At 41.7% G+C, this 19683-nt stretch overlaps 1 protein-coding gene across 13 annotated transcripts in view; it reads right to left on the bottom strand.

Moving 5' to 3' along the window:
- Positions 1-19683, bottom strand: part of CLSPN (claspin) — an 82706-nt gene that overhangs the window by 21777 nt on the left and 41246 nt on the right. For all 13 annotated transcript variants that reach the window (XR_001720006.4, XM_016959056.3, XM_016959054.4 and 10 more), the window contains 11 exons: positions 19051-19625; positions 12432-12623; positions 9936-10192; positions 8305-8483; positions 8139-8203; positions 7084-7283; positions 6586-6740; positions 5448-5674; positions 4128-4239; positions 2157-2229; positions 1843-1943 (listed from right to left, as the gene is read on the bottom strand). Coding sequence is in view for 12 of the 13 variants with exons in the window: in XM_016959056.3 (XP_016814545.1) it covers positions 1843-1943; positions 2157-2229; positions 4128-4239; positions 5448-5674; positions 6586-6740; positions 7084-7283; positions 8139-8203; positions 8305-8483; positions 9936-10192; positions 12432-12623; positions 19051-19625 (2136 nt within the window). In the remaining variant the exon portion in view is untranslated. The remainder of the gene's footprint in view (positions 1-1842; positions 1944-2156; positions 2230-4127; positions 4240-5447; positions 5675-6585; positions 6741-7083; positions 7284-8138; positions 8204-8304; positions 8484-9935; positions 10193-12431; positions 12624-19050; positions 19626-19683) is intronic.

Below are 19683 nucleotides of genomic sequence, written 5' to 3'. Positions count from 1 at the left end.
TTTATTTATATCTTTCTGTATTCTTTTTTTGCGGGGGTAGGGGGGAATGGAGTTTCTCTCGTCGCCCAGGCTGGAATGCAGTGGCACAATCTCAGCTCACTGCACCCTCCACCTCCCGGCTCAAGCGATTCTCCAGCTTTGCCTCCTGAGTAGCTGGGATTACAGGCACTGGCCATCACGCTTGGCTAATTTTGTATTTTTAGTAGAGACAGGGTCTCGCCATGTTGGCCAGGCTGGTCTCGAACTCCTGACCTCAGGTGATCCACCCGCCTCAGCTTCCCAAAGTGCTGAGATTATAGGCGTGGGCCACTGCACCCGGTTTGTATTCTTTTAAATATCCTAAAATAAATATTTTACTTTCATGACCAGAACAACATATCAAAAAAATGAGTTGGGCCGGCCGGGTGGGGTGGCTCACACCTATAATCCCAGCACGTTGGAAGGCCAAGGCGGGTGGATCGTGAGGTCAAGAGATCGAGACCATCCTGACCAACATGGTGAAACCCCGTCTCTACTAAATATACAAAAATTAGCTGGGTGTGGTGGCACGTGCCTATATTCCCAGCTACTCGGGAGGCTGAAGCAGGAGAATCGCTTTGAACCCGGGAGGTGGAGGTTGCAGTGAGCCGAGATCATGCCACTGCTCTCCAGCCTGGCGACAGAGCGAGACTCTGTCTCAAAAAAAAAAAAAAAAAAAGCTGGGCATGGTGGCTCATGCCTGTAATCCCAGACTTTGGGAAGCAGAGGCAGGAGGATCACTTGAGGCCAAGAGTTTAAGACCAGCCTGGGAACAAAGCAAGGCCCCATCTCTACAAAAAATAGAAAGAATTAGCCAGGTGTGGTGGCACATGCCTGTTGTCTCAGCTACTTGGGAAGCTGAGGCAGGAGGATTTAAGTTAAAAAGTGGCAAACTATTAACTGACTGTTAGGGGAGATTTCACCTAATCTAAGTTGAATCCAGGCTCTGCTGCCTTCTAGCTATGTGATCTTGGGTAAATTTAATCTTTCTGAGGCTCAGTTCCTTCAACTGTAAAATGAGGAGAATAATAGTACCCACTCATAAGATAATTTTTTTTTTTTGAGATGGAGTCTTGCTCTATCACCCAGGCTGGAGTGCAATGGGGCAATCTTGGCTCACTGCAACCTCCGCCTCCCAGATTCAAGCAATTCTCCTGCCTCAGCCTCCCAAGTAGTTGGCACTACAGGCGCCCAGAACCATGCCTGGCTAATTTTTGTATTTTATTTTGTATTTTGTATTTTTAGTAGAGAAGGTTTCACCATGTTGATCACACTGGTCTCAAACTCCTGACCTCAAGTAATATGCCTGCCTTGACCTCCCAAAGTGCTGGGATTACAGGCGTGAGCCACTGTGCCTGGCATAAGATAATATGTTAATGCCTGTAAAGCACAGTTATTAGCACACAGGACATATTAAGTGATCAATTTTTTTTTTTTTTTTTTTTTTTGAGACAGAGTCTCGCTCTGTCACCCAGGCTGAAATGCAGTGGTGCGATCTCGGCTCACTGCAACCTCCACCTCCTGGGTGCAAGCGATTCTCCCTGCCTCAGCTTCCTGAGTAGCTGGGACTACAGGCACCCGCCATCACATCTGGCTAATTTTTATATTTTTTAGTAGAGACAGGGTTTCACCATGTTTGTCAGGATGGTCTCGATCTCTTGACCTGTGTCACCAAGACCAGGCTGGTCTTGAACTCCTGATCTCAGGTGATCCGCCTGCTTCAGCCTCCCAAAATGCTGGGATTACAGGCGCAAGCCACCGTACCTGGCCTAGTGACCAAATTTTAAATACACCTGAAGGAATGGACATATTAATAACACGTACATTTGCCTTTTCAACTTCTCAGATCGCTTCAGGAGTTCTTCTTCATCATCATCTTCATGGTCTTCCAGTGCCAGATCATTACCAGAGTCACTGTGTTCATCCTACAAAATCAGCATCATATCCAAATTAAGCAGAATAAAATGCGTCCTCAATGAAAAAAGGATTTATAAACATCTGCCCAAATACCTCATTCTAGGAAATTGTTTCTGATAAGATGCCAAACTTAGAATTCTCAAGAACTGAGGGAAAAAAAACACTTGAGGGCAGCAATACATGGAGCTCAGTTATGATTACTTTGTTCCCTTCATACTCACCTCATCACTATCAAACTCATCATTTGAAACAAGCCGAAAGTCTCCAAATTCCTCCTCCTCGTCTTCCTCTTCCCTAAAATGTAAATCAATGAATCAATAAATAAGTTGTTGAAAGCAAACTACAAGTAGTCAGCCAAGTTAGGAATTTTAAAAAAATTTTGTGTGTGTTAATTTTTTTTTTTTCTCTGAGACAGTCTTGGTCTCTTACACCACCTGGAATACAGTGGCACCATCTCAGCTCACTGTAACCTCCACCTCCAGGGCTCAAGTGATCCTCCCACATCAGCCTCCTGAGTAGCTGGGACTAGAGATACAAGCCACCATGTTCAGCTAATTTTTGTATTTTTGTAGAGACAGATTTCACCATGTTGCCCAGCAATCTGCTCACCTTGGGCTCCCAAAGTACTGGGATTATAGGTATGAGCCACCTCGCCCAGCCAAATTTAAAACTTTTATTATCACCAATAATCTCTTCAATAAACAGGAAGAAAATTTTTTAAATTTTCAATTGTGGTAAAATACACATAATATAAAATTTGCCTTTTTAACGATCTTTCTATAGTTCTATAGTGTTAAGTACATTCATATTGTTAAGCAATCTCCAGAACTCTTTTCAGCTTGCAAAACTAAAACTCTATACCCATTACACTCTCCATTTCCTTATAACCTCAGTCTCTGGCAACCACCATTCTACCTTCTGTCTCTATGCATTTGACTACTCTAAGTACCTCATGTAAGTGGACTCATACAGTATTTGTCTTTTGGTGACTGGCTTATTTCTTTTAGCATAACATCCTAAGGTTCATCCATATTGTAGCAAGTGTCAGAACTTCTTTTTTTTTGAGACAGGGTCTCGCTCTGATGCCCAGAGTGCAGTGGCACAATCATGGCTCAATGCAGCATTGACCTCCCAGGCTCAAGCAATTCTCCCACCTCAGCCCCCTGAATAGCTGGTACTGCCGGCACACGCCTAGCTAATTTTAGTATTTTTTTATAGGGATGGGGTTTTGCCATATCATCCAGGCTGGTCTCAAACTCCTGAGCTCAAGTGATGCACCCACCTCAGCCACCCAAAGTGTTGGGATTACACGTGTGAGCCACCATGCCCAGCCAGAATTTCCATTTTAAGTTGAATATTCCTTTGCATATATACCGCATTTTGTTTACCCATTCATTTGCCAATAAACATAGGTCGCTTTCATGTTTTGACTACTTACTGTGAATAATGCTGCTTTGAACATGGGGGTGCAAATATCTGTTCAAGTCCTGCTTTCACTTTTTTGGGGTACAGACTAAGAAGTGAAATTGCTGGATCATATGGTCATTCTATTTTTATTTATTTATTTATTTTGAGACGGAGTTTTGTTCTTGTTGCCCAGGTTGGAGTGCAATGGCATGATCTTGGCTCACTACAACCTCTGCCTCCCGGGTTCAAGCAATTCTCCTGCCTCAGCCTCCCAAGTAGCTGGGATTACAGGCATGCGCCACCATGCCCAGCTAATTTTTTGTATTTAGTAGAGACGGGGTTTCACCATGTTGGTCAGGCTGGTCTCGAACTCCTGACCTCAGATGATCCACCGTGCCTGGCCTCTATTTTTAATTTTTGAGGAGCCATCATACTTTCCCTGGCAGCTGCACTATTTTACATTCTCACCAATAGTACACAAGGTTTCCAATTTCTCCACATTCTCACTAACACTTTTTGGGTTTTTCTGATAAAAGTCAGCTTAATGGGTGCCTCACTGTGGTTTTGATTGGCATTTCCCTATTAATGATATTAAATAGCTTTCAAATTCTTGCCTTTTTTACCCTGTTCTCCACCAAAGCATTATAATTTGCTTACTAGGCATATATGAGACTCAAATCCACTGCAAGATTCTCAGAAAAGGTGCAAAGCCCTTAAGATGATCAGTTATTTTGATTTTATCAAAAGGCCAGGCCTTCCCAAATTCCCAGCAATCTGAGACTTACTTGTCTGTGGGAAAAGAGCCTGAGCAAAGAGCAAGTGCTTCTTCCATTGGATCACCCATGCTGCTCTCCTTCTCCTGTTTATTTAACTCTGATGAGGCTGGAGTGGAGGCATCTACATCACAACAAGGAAAAGATGTGTCACCAAGGAATGATAGCTTTATACTCTTTTCCCAGCCATCTAAAGTCATGCCAGCTCGATACAGTTCTAAGGTAAGCTTGCCAAGAAGAGCCTACCATCTATTCATTCAACAAATCCTTATTTAGTGCTTACTATGTGCCATATGTGCCAGGCCACCAGGGATACAGTAATGAACAAACCACTATCCCAGGTCTCATAGAGCTTATGTTCGATCTAGCAGTTGTGTGCATTGGGGGCAGGGAACAGGAAGTAAGTTAACATTTATATGAAATTTATTATACATCAGACACTGTTCTAAACTTTGTACATACATTAATCATAAATGATGTATCATATGGGCAAAGCTAAAGCAGTCTTTTTTTTTTTCGAGACTTTTTTTTGAGACAGTCTCTCTCTGTTGCCCAGGCTGGAGTGCAGTGGCACAATCTCGGCTCACTGCAACCTCCACCTCCGGGGTTCAAGCAGTTCTCCTGTCTCAGCCTCCCAAGTAGCTGCGATTACAGGCACGGGCCACCATGCCCAGATAATTTTTTGTATTTTAGTAGAGACGGGGTTTCACCGTGCTGCCCAAGCTGGTGGCGAACTCCTGAGCTCAGGAAATCCCCCGCCTTGGCCTCCCAAAGTGCTGGGATTACAGGCGTGAGCCACTGCGCCCGGCCTAAAGTAGTCTTAAGTTGATACGTTACCACTCTAAGAAAGTAAGAGTTCTAAATATCAGGGCACTAAGCAGTGAATTCAGTTTATACACAGATTCCATCACAGCCCTGTTTTCTGTGAACTTTTCACCTGAGGGTAAGGGGCTTCTTTTCTTTCTTTCTTTTTTTCTGTTTTTATGCAGGGTCTCTGCCACCCAGGCTGGAGTGCACTGGTGTGATCTCAGCTCACTGCAACCTTCACCTCCCAGGTTCAAGAGATCCTCCCACCTCAGCCTCCCAAGTAGCTAGGACCACAGGCACGTGCCACCATGCCTGGCTAATTTTTTTTTTTTTTTTTCGTAGAGATGGGGATTTGCCATGTTGCCCAGGCTGGTCTCAAACTTCTGAGCTCAAGCCATCCATCCAACTTAGCCTCCCAAAGTTCTAGGATTACAGGCATGAGCCACCCCACCCGCCCAGGGAATTCTTTTCAAGGGCACTGATACTTGGGTGTGGTAAGCCTGATACTCTTGGTTGGATATTTACCCTGAGAAGTGAATTTTCCTGAACAAAGGTTCAGAAGTTCCTCCATGTTCTCTTTCTTGTCACTCTTCCTGGGTAGATGTTTTTCAGCCTGAGATGTAAACTTTCCAGTACACAAATCCAACAGCTCATCCATGTTGGCATCCATGGCATTCTCATCCATACTGGCCAATGGCAATCGAGGCTTCAAAGCTTGGTACTGATTCCTGTGGTTTCTAACATTTAAGAACCTAAGAACCAATGAGCACAACGAATAGTGTAAAAAATTCCTCAGAGAGGGCCGGGCGCTGTAGCTCACGCCTGTAATCCCAGCACTTCGGGAGGCCGAGGCGGGCGGATCACGAGGTCAGGAGATCAAGACCATCCTGGCTAACACGGTGAAACCCCGTCTCTACTAAAAATACAAAAAATTAGCCGGGCGTGGTGGTGGGCGCCTGTAGTCCCAGGTATTCGGGAGGCTGAGGCAGGAGAATGGCGTGAACCCAGGAGGTGGAGCTTGCAGTGAGTCAAGATCGCGCCACTGCACTCCAGCCTGGGCGACAGAGCAAGACTCTGCCTCAAAAAAAAATTTAAAAAAATTCCTCAGAGAAATGGCAAAGTAGGGGGTGAAAAACCTCTGAATTCATTTCCTACACCATTTAAAAGCTGAATCTCAAACCAGAAAGCAAAAGATTCAAACTTTAGGCTTGTGTTAATCTAAAGAGGGAGGGAAAAGTTTTGTGAAAGAATAAAATGTTACTCAGAAGGTAAAGTGTAAAGGATAACTTTTAGCTTCAGATGATGCTAGAGCAGGGCTTGGCATTATGTCCTGTAATGTGCCACCAGTCTGTGAATTCTCAACCTTACCCAACAATAATAACATAGCAGGATGGATACAGGGAAATTTGATGACCTTACAATACAAGATCTATGCATTTCAAATAAGACAGAATTGAAGGACCAGAATGTTAGCAAGAGCTATTTATGTTTATTTTCTGGACAGACTTTGTTCAAACTTATAGAATGTAATACTAATGGTCTGTACACCTTCTCTTTCTCAGAAGAGAAAGCACAGATGGAGTGACAGAAGCTCACTTATTTTTAAACAAAATTAAGCAGTACCCAGCACCATTCCCGCCCACAGAAACACAAAACTACCTACCCATCTGCATCCAACAGTTGGCTCTGAGTGTCATCTTCTAAACAGAACTGGAAGTCTCCTGCTCCTAGGAAAAGTGTCTTAGGCTCTGGGGAGGCGTTATACAGATCCTGGGAATCCTCTATGGGAAGTGAAGGCTCAGACAGTTTCCCTGAACTCTGGCACCCAAACAAAAACAAACAATAACAAAACATTTTACAAATGTCATTCATTGTCATGACAACAACAGAAGTTGCTATTTGCAATATTTAAGCTACTCTCAGGAAATTGTAGTTGAGGGGGACAATACACAGCCATGAGAAGCATAAAGAAAAATACCTCCAAGAAAGTAAGAATACTGGATGAAGCTTGTTTTTAATACACAAAGGGGGTGGATTTTTTAAACTGAACACACATAAGCTCAGTACCAACGTGGTGGGAGTTGGTTGGCTGGGACAAACTTTATTTAGCAATGTGGGAAGCAAAGAGAGGAGGAGATTAGAAAAACCATTACCATCTTACCTTAGAAGTTGAGCTGACCAAGCTGGCTCGAAATAGCCCAGGGGAAGGAGATCTGAATCCTCCTGCTGTAGGGAAAAAACTGGTCCCACGGCCTGTTTGTCTGTTGCAAGGCTGATAGGATGGAATCGTGGAGCCAATCAGCTCAAAGCTGCTATTGTGGCTGCTCTCCTTTGTTAGCAATGAACATGAATCATCCTCATCTAAAGAAAGAGAAACACCTTTTAAGCACATGATTACAGAAATAAGGTGGATTTGTTTAGGAAAAAGAGTTGAGGATGAAACTGTCAGATAAAATTCATAGGCAAACCCCTCAAGTTATATGTTCCAAAACATTAAGTTAAAGGTAAATTACAGTACTAAGATAGCATTATATAATCAGGGCTTATTACTCTGAGCTAAGCGACACTTGAAAGTTCTTTTTTTTTTTTTTTTTTTTTTGAGACAGTCTCGCTCTGTCACCCCAGCTGGAGTGTAGTGGCGCGAATTCGGCTCACTGCAACCTCCGCCTCCCGGGTTCAAGCGATTCTCCTGCCTCACCCTCCCAAGTAGCTGGGACTACAGGTGCGTGCCACCACACCTGGCTAATTTTTTATATTTTTAGTAGAGACAGGGTTTCACCATGTTAGCCAGGCTGGTCTCGATCTCCTGACCTCATGATCCGCCTGCCTCAGCCTCCCAAAGTGCTGGGATTACAGGCGTAAGTCACTGCGCCTGGCCGAAAGTTCTCTTCTTTCTCTTATCCTTCCTAATGCCTATGATCACACTCTTCATTATCCAATCAATTATACGTCTTCCTTTGATCTACATACAGAAATATTTCATTGCTCAATCAACACACATTCACTAAGGACATTATGTACCATGGTCTACTATAAATAAACTGCAAAAAATAGACCAAGAAAAATATTCTAATTCATAAACCCTTTTCATAGCTACATATGAAACTGGGAAGTGACTAGATTTAAAAACATGGAAACTTACCGTACTGCAGTCCTTAAATATCAAAGCTGAGGGACAAAAGAAATGTTAAGTTCTGCACAAGAATCACTACTTACCCAGTTTGCTAGGCTGCTTGCCTGAGTTTTCATCTGTTTCTGATTTTTCTTCAGTAGGAAAGTAACTGCAAAATAAGAAAGTAAATTGGTTCAGTATCTGTTCCTAGTTTTTACAGGAGGGGCAAATCCTAGGCAATTTTAAGTTTTCTTAGAGAGAATCACTTACCCCATCTTGGAAGAGCTGTCCTTAAACAGAAGTAAAGTAGAATCTGATGAGAGAGACTTGGGAACAGAGAGGAAGCCAACTGCCTTGCCAATTTCACTACTGCCATCATTATTTTCTTTATCCATTTCTTTTTCATCTTTTGTTTCTATTTCTTCACTACTAAGAAGGAATTCTGCAGTCTTTACCAATCAGGCCACCACAAAACAAAAAATACAAGTCAAAACATTTAAAAGCAAATACACTGGTAGCCTGAAATATGGCTGATTGGTTACAGATCACATCTTAAATTCAAAAAGGTAAACTTGAAGGAAGTTCCATAGGACCATTATCAACATAATTTTCCCTGACACGTCTAGAACTTTTTTGTATATATATATTTTTTTACCTTCTACCCTCCCGAAATTGCTAAGATTATAAAGGACGACTGGATTATCATTTTATTGAGGCAGTAAGAGGTTAATTAATCAGTCTAAGATTGCAGGCTGACTACTGATCTCAAACCAAGCACAGACTGAGACAGGCTGTATAGCTCAGCCATTGCTTTCTTTCCCCTTTACCCAAAATCAAATATTAACTCAAGTTGCTGGGCATGGTGGCTCATGCCTGTAATCCCAGCACTTTGGGAGGCCACAACGATGGGAGGATCACTTGAGGTCAGGAGTTCGAGACCAGTCTGGTCAACATAGTGACACCCTCATCTCAAAAAAATTTAAATAAATAAATAAAATAAAATAAAATAAAGTGATCCCAGCATACAAAAAGGAAAGCTTTTTTTTTTTTTTTTTTTTTCTTTTTTTGAGATGCAGTCTTGCTCTGTCGCTCAGGCTAGAGTATAGTGGCACAATCTTGGCTCACTGCAACCTCCACTGCCCGAGTTCAAGCAATTCTCCTGCCTGAGTAGCTGGGATTACAGGTGTGTGCCACCACACACAGCTAATTTTTGTATTTTTAGTAGAGATGGATTTTCACCATGTTGGCTAGGCTGTTCTCAAACTCCTGACCTCAGGTGATCCGCCCACCTCAGCCTTCCAAAGTGCTAGGATTACAGGCATGAGCCACCCTGCCCGGCCCAAAAAGGAAAGTTTTTTAATACTTAACAATCGTATCATCACCTGTTTTCCCTAGGCAAAAAACAGTACTACGGAACAAGGGCAAGAGGCCCTTCTACAAATGACTTCTTCTACAAAGAACGAAAATAACTCAGAAAGGCCTCTACCTCCCTAAGAATTTACTCCAGGCCTCAATCTAGCCAAGGTTAGGACTGCTTTTTAATCTGATAGAGAAACATAAATAAACAACAAAGATAAAATTTCCTACGAATACAAAGCCATTTTTAATATTAGCATTATTATATTAAAATATATAAATAAACAGGTGGAAGCCCAGGCAATGGTATTCTGTCAGTACCACTGAATATCTGTATTCAGATATATAATGACGATCTACAGATATTCAGTGGTACTGACAGAACTGAAGTTCCTAAGATTTAGGGATATATGAGGTAGTTACCCTCATCATGCCCCTAAAACCTCTTATACAATTGAACATGCTTATTATACTCTTTTTCAAGTCTGACTTTTTCTCTCATGTTCACCATGACAAGGTAACAAAACAACGTAATTGCCAGAAACCTCCTGATTTCCTTCTTCTTCCTCCTCCTCTTCTTTCTCCTCCTCTTCCTCTAGTTCTTCCTCTTCCTCTTCTTTCTCTACCTCCTCTTCTCCATCTTCCTCAGACTCATCTGTCATTTCTTCCTCTTCCTCCTCCTCTTCCTCAAACCCATCTTCATTATCTAATTTAAACAGTGCTTGGCGCTTCTGGCGCTCCTCAAACCTTCGGAGTTTCATTGCTTCTTGCAGTTTAGCTTTTAACACCTGAAGCTTTTCACCTGAACAGAAATATGTAGAAATGCTTTAGACATAATACAATAATTAGGTATGCATTTTAGGCAACTCCAGAAATATTCTAGTCACATCCCAGAAGGAAAATCTGAGACTCTAGTATTCTGGGCTTTTTTGTTATTTGAACACAAGAGTATTATGAATTGAAGTATCAAAGAGAACTTCTGCACCCTGGATAGTATACTACTCAGGGATTATAAAATAATTGTTCAAAAGAGAGAAAAGGTGGGTAGGGAGTAGAGCTTCAAGTCTGTGGCTCAAAAGCCATGAAGAAAAACATTGATAAATTTACCTATATTAAAGAAAAAGAGAAACGACTCGAGTAAAATGAGCTAATGATATGAACTGGCAGTTCACAGAAAAATAAACATATATTGTTAATAAATTAAAAGTAATGCTTAATCTCACTTCTAATTAAAGAGCTACAAATCAAAATAACGAGATACATTTTCGACATGTTAGTCTGGCAAAAATTAGAAGGTTTGATAATACCTATTATTGAGAGGAAACAGGAACTCATACACCGTGATTCAGAGTGGTAAAATCATTCTGAAAGACAACTGGATGATATATATCAAAATGTGATATATATCATGACAATTCCACTGTAAGGAATTTTGCATCTAATATACCACCATATATCTGGCACTGTAATATAACACTGTATGCAATAGCAACAACTGGAACAAACAAGACATCTGTCAATACGAGTATGGTTTAATGAGTCATGTTGTATTCATTCAATGGAGTATTATGCAGCCATTTTTAAAAAAGCCTCAAGGCTGGGCGCAGTGACTCACGCCTGTAATCCCAGCACTTTGCGGGGCCAAGGTGGGCAGATCACGAGGTCAGGAGTTCGAGACCAGCCTGGCCAACATAGCGAACTTCATCTCTACTAAAAATACAAAAATTAGCCAGGCATGGTGGCGGGCACCTGTAATCCCAGCTACTCGGGAGGCTGAGGCAGGAGAATCGCTTGAACCCAGGAGGTAGAGGTTGCAGTGAGCTAAGATCGTGCCATTGCACTCCAGCCAGGGTGACAGTGCAGGACTCTGTCTTAGAGGAAAAAAAAAAAAAAAAGAGCCTCAAAAGCAATATAAAGTAGTAGATCTGAGCTCTGGAGTTAGGTGGTCTGGATTAGACCACTGGTCCTACCATTTATTAGCTGTGTAAACTTGAGCAAGTGTCTTAAGTGCTCTGCATATCAGTTTCTTCATATATAAAATAAGGATACTAATGTTATTTACCTCATAGGGTTGTAAGGATTAAATGAGATAAAACATATAAAGCACCTAGAGCAATGCCTGACAGGGAGTAAATGTTCAATGTCACACACATTCACAAAAAATGGTATATGGATAAAAATACTCCAATAAAGACATACAAGAAATTGTTAATAGTTATCTTTGGGGAGACTAGTTTTTCATTTGATACCTTTTTTCAGTGTTTAAAACTGTTTTCCATGTGATATATTACTTGTGATTTCAAGGGAGGGGTGAGAGCTGTCCTTAATACATTTCTAAAACACAAAGCAGAATGCATGTTATGATCACATTATAGGTGGGTTGTTTTGTTTTGGGTTTTTTGTTTTGAGACAGGGTCTCACTCTCTCGCCTAGGCTGGAGTGCAGTGCCACAATCATGACTCATTGCAACCTCAACCTCCTGGCTCAAATGATCCTCCTGTCTCAGCCTCCCAAGTATCTGGGGCCACAGGTGCAGGCCACCATGCCTGGATAATTTTTTTTTTTTTGGTAGAGATGAGGGCTCACTATGTTGCCCAGGCTGGTCTCCAACTCCTGAGCTCAACAGATCCTCCTGCCTTGTCCTTCCAAAGTGCTAGGATTACAGGCATGTGCCACTGCACCCAGCCTGTTTTTGTTTAAATACATATACATATGTGCAAAGAAGAGAGTTTAAAAGGATACACAATATGGTTATAGAACCTGTCTCTGATAGAAGATTAAGTTTTTCATTTATTCTATATATTTGTCTATAATGGGGTTTTTTATAATAAGACAAATGATATCTAAAAAAAAAAATAAAGCCAGCTTGTCCACCCCACACCTCTAGGTGTGCTACACGTGAATCATGCCAGAGATACTGCTCTGCAAAGCCTCCAAGGAAAAAGATTCTATAACTTTTCATTATAAGGTTTTCAATAGCCTTGAAGATCTGTTAGAATACAAAGCAAAAAGCAAAAAACAAAACCTGTGGGCTCAAATACCTGGTTTTGTGTGGCTTGCTCCATCCAACTTCTTAGGTGCTAAAGTCACAGGTACCACATCTGCTTTTAGCTCTTCCTTTCCATCAGTGCCCACGTCTTTCACTATGACGTTCACATTCACTGTCTGACCAGCCCTGGGTTTGGCTGCTGGATTAGCATGCTTCCAGAAACGCTGCTTCAAGGCTTCCAGTTCTAAACCCAAACGCCAACCAGTGTGTCAGTTTGCCATGCTCAAAACTCTTTCCTTTAAGACTTATAAGCTAAGTTTTTTTTAGCTCAACAATGATGAGGGAAACCACACATACACAGAGAAACCAAAAACCCCTTGCTACTAACTCCTGAGTCAAATTCATACAACTTAACCCAAACTAATTGACTGCCACAACTGTTCTTCCTCAACGTTTCAAAAATCAGACTTTAAAAAATCAGACAGAAATTTATACCTGAAATTTCTAAATATGTGCAATTCTTTTGAACATTCTTTAAAAATTCTTTAAAAGTATTAAACTGGTAGGAAAAAAGATTATAATCTCATCTATTTAAGGGCTTAATTTTTCATGGGTTTTGGTCTCCTTTTAAAATTCCCTATTTGTTATTGCTGTTTTTTGTTTTTGTTTTGAGATGCAGTCTCACTCTATTGCCCAGGCTGGAGTGCAGTGATGTGATCTCAGCTCACTGCAACCTCCATCTCCAGGGTTCAAGCGATTCTCCTGCCTCAGTCTCCTGAGTAGCTGAGGTTACAGGTGAGCACCACCATGCCCAGCTAATTTTTTTGTATTTTTAGTAGAGACAGGGTTTCACCATGTTAGCCAGGCTGGTCTCGAACTCCTGACCTCAAATGATCAGCCCACCTTGGCCTTCCAGAATGCTGGGATCAAATTCCCTATTTTGAATGTTTCATTATTGGCAATCTTACTAAATATAGGCAAAGTCAATTTTTTTCAAGAAGGGAAAATAAAATGACAATCCAGTCAGTGATATAACTAAGCAGCAGGACTGTAAAAAGTTTTTTGGTGAAAACTGTTACACTAGTACAATTGGTACAATGAGAAAGAAAATACTGCAGCCCCAGTACCACATGCTCAACTTGTATACAAACGGAAATATATATATACTGGGAACAGTAAGTTCAGCAATCCAATAGTGATATAAACTTACCCCTCTTCCCCACTGCAATATCTTAGAATTTCCTTCTCCCTCAGCTAGCTGTTACCTGGAACCAATCCCTACTCACTCTGCTTAACACTTCATATCATAATGGAATCTGTGATGAGAGCTGGCAGTTTTAAAGAGAAAGTTCCTTTGGAGTTGATGCACACGGGATATTTTCAGGCGGCCTTCTCGTCCATGATAAAATGGTTTATTTTTAAATGGAGTCTCGCTTTGTCGCCCAGGCTGGAGTGCAGTGGTGCAATCTTGGCTCTCACTGTAGCCTCAATCTCCCCAAGCTTAGAGGTGATCCTCTCACCTCAGCCTCCTAAGATAGCCAGGACTATAGGCATGTACCACCACACCCAGCTAATTTTTTTTTTTTTTTTTTTTGAGACGGAGTCTCACTCTGTTGCCCAGGCCAAAGTGCAGTGGCATGATCTCGGCTCACTGTAACCTCCACCTCCTGGGTTCAAGCAATTCTCCTGCCTCAGCCTCCCTAGAAGCTGGGATTACAGGCATGCGTCACCACACCCAGCTAATTTTTTTATTTTTATTTTTAGTAGAGATGGGGTTTCACCATGTTGGCCAGGCTGGTCTTGAACTCCTGATCTCAGATGATCTGCCCACCTCGGCCTCCCAAAGTGCTGAGATTACAGGAGTGAGCCACTGCGACTGGCCGATTTTTATATTTTTTGTAGAGACCGGTTTTGCCATGTTGTCCAGGCTGGTCTTGAACTCCTGGACTGAAATGATCCACCCTCCTCAGCCTCCCAAAGTGCTAGGGTTACAGGTGTGAGCCATTGTGCCCAGCCACTTTTCATTTGTCTTTTTAGAGACAGGGTCTTGCTCTGTTGCTCAGGCTGGAGTGCAGTGGTGTGATCACAGCTCACTGCAACCTTGACCTCCTGGGTTTAAGCATTCCTCCTACCTCACCCTCCCAAGTAGCTAGGACTACAGGTGCATGTCACCACATCTGGCTTTGTTATTTTTTGCAAAGACAGGAACTCACTATGTTGCCCAAGCTGGTCTCAAACACCTGGCCTCAAAGCAAACTTCCCACCTTAGTCTCCCAAAGTGCTGGGACTATAGGCATGAAACTTTGGCTAATTTTCTAAAATGCACTCAAATCATACTTTGGTGTTTTTGTGACTAGCATCTAGATGTGTTTTTTTCCTCTAGACGGTCTTACTAGAAAAAGAGAAAAATGAAGGAAATCTTTTTATCCTGAAACCCCAACATTATTAGCAGCAAAAACCCAACTCTAAAGGATGGTATGTTTACATTGCAAACAAAAGAGTAGAGAGACAAGCTGTAAGTCTGCCTCCTATTTTGCAGTGGTTCAGTAAAGCTGAAAGCAACAGGTGGTAGCAGGGAAAAGGGAACAGAAATAGGCAGGTTATTATGGGTGCCACTAGGGTAAGAGAAATGGTTGGGTGGGAAGATTACCTGGGACTTAAAATAGTAGTCAGGCAAGAGGTATCTTCATTCATAACTGGAGAAAGCTAGGATCCTCAAAGCTCTTCCTCCCCCAACCCATTGGAGCAACCACTTTCTTTGGCCTTTATTACATGATGCAACCATCACTGTCTTCATCCTAAAACCCCTGTTCAAGTTCCTCTCCCTCCATTCGTCTCTATTAGTCCATCACCTCTCATCCTCCATCACCTCTCATCTCCTCTCTTAAGTGAAAAGTCTCTTTCCTAGCTTATCTCTATCAGCAGCATAAGAACTGTTCTCATTCACATTGCTCTTGTCCAGAAAGTAGAGGAATTAGAGGCAGGGATTATTCCATATGCTATTGCAAGCAACAGAAGTAATGTATTTCTGACATCACAAAATTTAAATTTACATGCATTTTCTCATGGAAACCTTATTCTATATGAGGTAAAGAAACTGAGCTGTTCCCACTGTTTTTACTCTTAACCCCTTCCAATGCATCCACCACAACAGCTACCAGATTTAACTTCCTAAAGTGAGTATCTGATTGAACATTTCCTTTGCTGAAAACCTTTCAGTGGTCCTCTACTTACAAAGAGCTAAAGTCCAAGCTCCTAGCATGGCATAAAAACCCTGAATGATCTGGGCTCTGATCACCAATGTCCTTGCTATCTTCACTTCAGCCAGGGAGAACACCCTGTGCTTTCCATTGTCTCTGACATCTGCAGGTCCAACCCCTCCACCAAAAAAGCCCTCCCTCACCTCTCTGCCTTGGTATCTCTACTGAGCTCATTTCAGAAACTTCCCTGACTTCTAGGCTCCAAGTAAGGTACCCTTCCTCTAGGTTCCCAATGCACCCTCAATTATATACCTTGATCGCAGCACTTACCATCCAGTATTGTAATGGTCTGTTTGCCTGTCTATCACTCCTATTACACTTCAATTTCTTTGAGAGCAGGGAGTGTTTTACGTGTATACACAGCACCCAACACAGTGCTAAATAAAAGTTTATTGCATGAATGAATGAATGAATGTTGATTCTAACTTCATGTATATTATGGCTGGTCTGGAAACCCAAATTTCGTGTCAATTATTTCTAAAGGAAAACATGTTCCAAGTTAAAAAATAAGTGCTCATTATATGCCAGCCACTGTGTAGGTCCCTTTATAAGCCAAGTATAATGCTGGAAAAATTACCTAACCTCTCTGAGCCTCAGTCTCTTCATTTTGCAAAATAATACCTGGCACTGTGAGAATTAAGAAAGACAACTAACAAAGAATGTACCAGTGTCTAATATAGTTGGTACTCAAAAAATGTTTCTCCCTTTCCTATCAGTCTAGGACTGTTTAGGTAACTTTTAGTCCCATATAACAAAAACTTTCCCTCAGTGTTCCGGACAACAGCTTATTCTCATGCTTCTTTGCTAATGGAGCTATGCTAGTTCTGTTATACAACTCTGCCACCTGAACCTCCAGCCCTGGTCAAACTGACTTTCGCATCTTCCCAATACGCACCACCATGCAGAGTTCTTTCTGTCCTTCTCTCCATCTCCAAAGTCAACCCATTCAATTATCAGACTCACTAAGCATATTTTACACACCAGATACAGTGGCTGACATAGCACTTGCCAACAATAAGCTGTTTAATCAAACAGAATCTTTTTTGTGTGTGTTTTGTTTTTCTTTTTGTTTTAATGAGACAAGGTGCTCTTTCTATCCTCTCCATCTCCAAAGTCAACCCATTCAATTAACAGACTCACTAAGCATATTTTACACACCAGATATAGTCACTGACATAGCACCTGCCAACAACAAGATGTTTAATGAAAGATAATTTTTTTGTGTTTTTTTTTTTTTTTTTTTTTATGAGACAGGGTCTCGTTCTGTCTCCCAGACTGGAGTGTAGGAGTGCAATTTCAGCTCACAACTCACTGCAGCTTTGACCTCCTGGGCTCAAGCAATCCTCCCACCTCAGCTTCCTAAAGTGCTAGAATTACAGGCATAAGCCACTGACTGTGCCTGGTTTAATGAAAGAGTCTTGGCTGAGTGTAGTGGCTCACACCTGTAATCCCAGCACTTTGGGAGGCCGAGGCAGGCAGATCACCTAAGGTCAGGGGTTTGAGACCAGCCTGGCCAACATGGTGAAACCCTGTCTCTACTAAAAATACAAAAATTAGCTGGGTGTGGTGGCGGGTACCTGTAATCCCAGCTACTTGAGAGCCTGAGGCAGAAGAATTGCTTGAACCCAGGAGGCGGAGGTTGCAGTGAGCCGAGATCGCAGCATTGCACTCCAGCCTAGGTGACAAGAGCAAGTGAAAGCCCGTCTCAAAAAAAAAAAAGTCTTGATGTGAACCATTTCACTAATAATAGTAGAAGCAGCAACAACTTTTTGAGTGCTTCTTTATACTATCCATTTGCATGCATTATTTCAACAAATCTTCACCATAGCCCACAAGTCATATAGTGCTTTTTTCTTTTTCTTTTTTTTTTTTTTTTTGAGACAGGATTTCATATGCTGCGCAGGATGGCCTTAAACTCCTGGGTTCAAGTGACCCTCTTGTGCCTCAGCCTCCCGAGTAGCTGGAACTACAGGTGTGCACCACTGTGCCTGGCTTTCTTCTCTTTTTTAAACAAAAGATGCTTGAAGAGGTCAAATGGCGTATACAATGTTAAACAATTACTATGATAGTTCAGATTCAAATCCTGGTCTTGCTACAAAGTCTAAGCTCTTAACCACCATTCCATACTGCCTCAAGGCAGAGTGGGGAGCATCCAGCTCTATCTAAGAGTCAGGAAATTTATTCAATGTGGTAATACTTGAGTTCAGTGTTGAGGGATCATTCATTCATTTGATAAATACAAGTGCCTACAATGTGTCATCCACTGAGGAAGCACTAGGGATAGAGTAGGGAACAAGGCAGAAGATACCAACTCACAGTATAAAGGGAAGGCAGTGAACAAGTAATTAATCCACCTATTCTTCAGGCTGTCTTTTAACTATTCATTGGAAGAAATTTATGCTTCTCTGAATTCCCACAGTACTTTATTCTAAATTCAAAGTATTTCTTTAAGAAAATACTTTTCCTTTTTCTTCATGTTATTTTCCAATTATCAATGACATATTCATTATCAAAGACATCATTTACCATTTTCTCCTTTGTACTTCTTATTTGCATACTTCTTATCTCGCCCATTAGAGTAAAAGCATCTTAAGTATACCTTAAATGTCAGATTTATCTTGGTATGCCCCACAGCAACTTACTCATAGTAGATACTTTAATATTTGTTGAATGAGTGAAAACAAAAGAAATTCGGTTTCACAGATAATTTAAGTGAACCAAAATGTTTCTCTTTAGCAGTAAAAAACTAAATGATGTTTTCATCAATGTCTTAAGATTTGACTCAGGATTACAGAAAAAACTTAATTTCAGATTGGAAAGGCAGAAATAATAAATTCCTAAATACCATAACACAGTAGCAATGTACCTCTTTTTTATATTAACTATCAAAAACTTTTTTTTTTTTTTTTTTTTTTTTTTGAGACAGAGTCTCGCTCTCTCACCCAGGCTGGAGTGCAATGGTGCAGTCTCAGCTCACTGCAACCTCTGCCTTCTGGGTTCAAGTAATTCTCCTGCCCCAGCCTCCCGAGTAGCTAGGACTACAGATGCGTGCCACCATGCCCGGCTAATTTTTGTATTTTTAGTACAGACGGGGTTTCACTATATTGGCCAGGCTAGTCTCAAACTCCTGACCTCGTGATCTGCCTGCCTTGGCCTCCCAAAGTGCTGGGATTACAGGCGTAAGCCACCGCACCCAGCCAACAGACTTCCATTTTAAACATGGCTTAGATCATTCTGATACCCTGCCAAATTTCTCTAAAAAAAGACTCTGCCCATATCTGGAACAACTGCAGGATAAGATCAAATGTGGTTATTGGTTCCTCCTGTGTTCTCTGTCCTCGACAGCAGTCAATAATCAAAAGCTACCAGGATAATCACTCCAGGGAGGCTCCCCACAATGTAAAGGATTACCTCTGTTGGTTTCAGGTTCAAGTATCACAAAGGAATCTTCATCAGCACCTAGCCGTGGTTTAATGGAAACATCTACTCCCAGTTGCTTAAGTCTATCCAGAGTAAACCGTCTCACTTTTTCAGGTGGCCCAACTGCTGATGATTTATTTTGCTGCTCAGGCTCTTCCACTTTCTCATCTGTTTCTTCTGGATTTTGGGGGCCTTCACCCTCCAGGGCATGAGGTTCAAATGCTACAAGCCCTCCAACCTGACATTCCTCACTGTGATTGTTCCCGAGGAAGTTGGATTCCTGTTGCAACACTGAGCTGTCCCCAGGTGAAGGTCTAATGTCACTCTGCTTCTGTTTCTCCTGAATTTCTAGCTCTTCATTTTTTACCAAATCCTTCCTGCAAGACTCATCTGATCCAGTAATGATCTGGGTTTCCTTTGAAACTACAGGGAGTGCATTAGTTTCCACTTCATTTTCTGCACCTGTTGTCTGCTCAGAACCTTTACTATGGTGATCACTGTTCATTTCAGTAGTATTTGCAGTGTCTATCATTTCTTTGTGATGGCTTGACTGATATTTAGATGACCTAGAGAAGAGAAAATGAGCTGGAGTTGAAAATTATCCTAAATGTGAAACATTCTCAT

Source organism: Pan troglodytes, chromosome 1 (assembly GCF_028858775.2).
Source record: "Pan troglodytes isolate AG18354 chromosome 1, NHGRI_mPanTro3-v2.0_pri, whole genome shotgun sequence".
NCBI classification, from domain to species: Eukaryota; Metazoa; Chordata; class Mammalia; order Primates; family Hominidae; genus Pan; species Pan troglodytes.
This window is presented reverse-complemented; position numbering and strand designations above follow the sequence as displayed.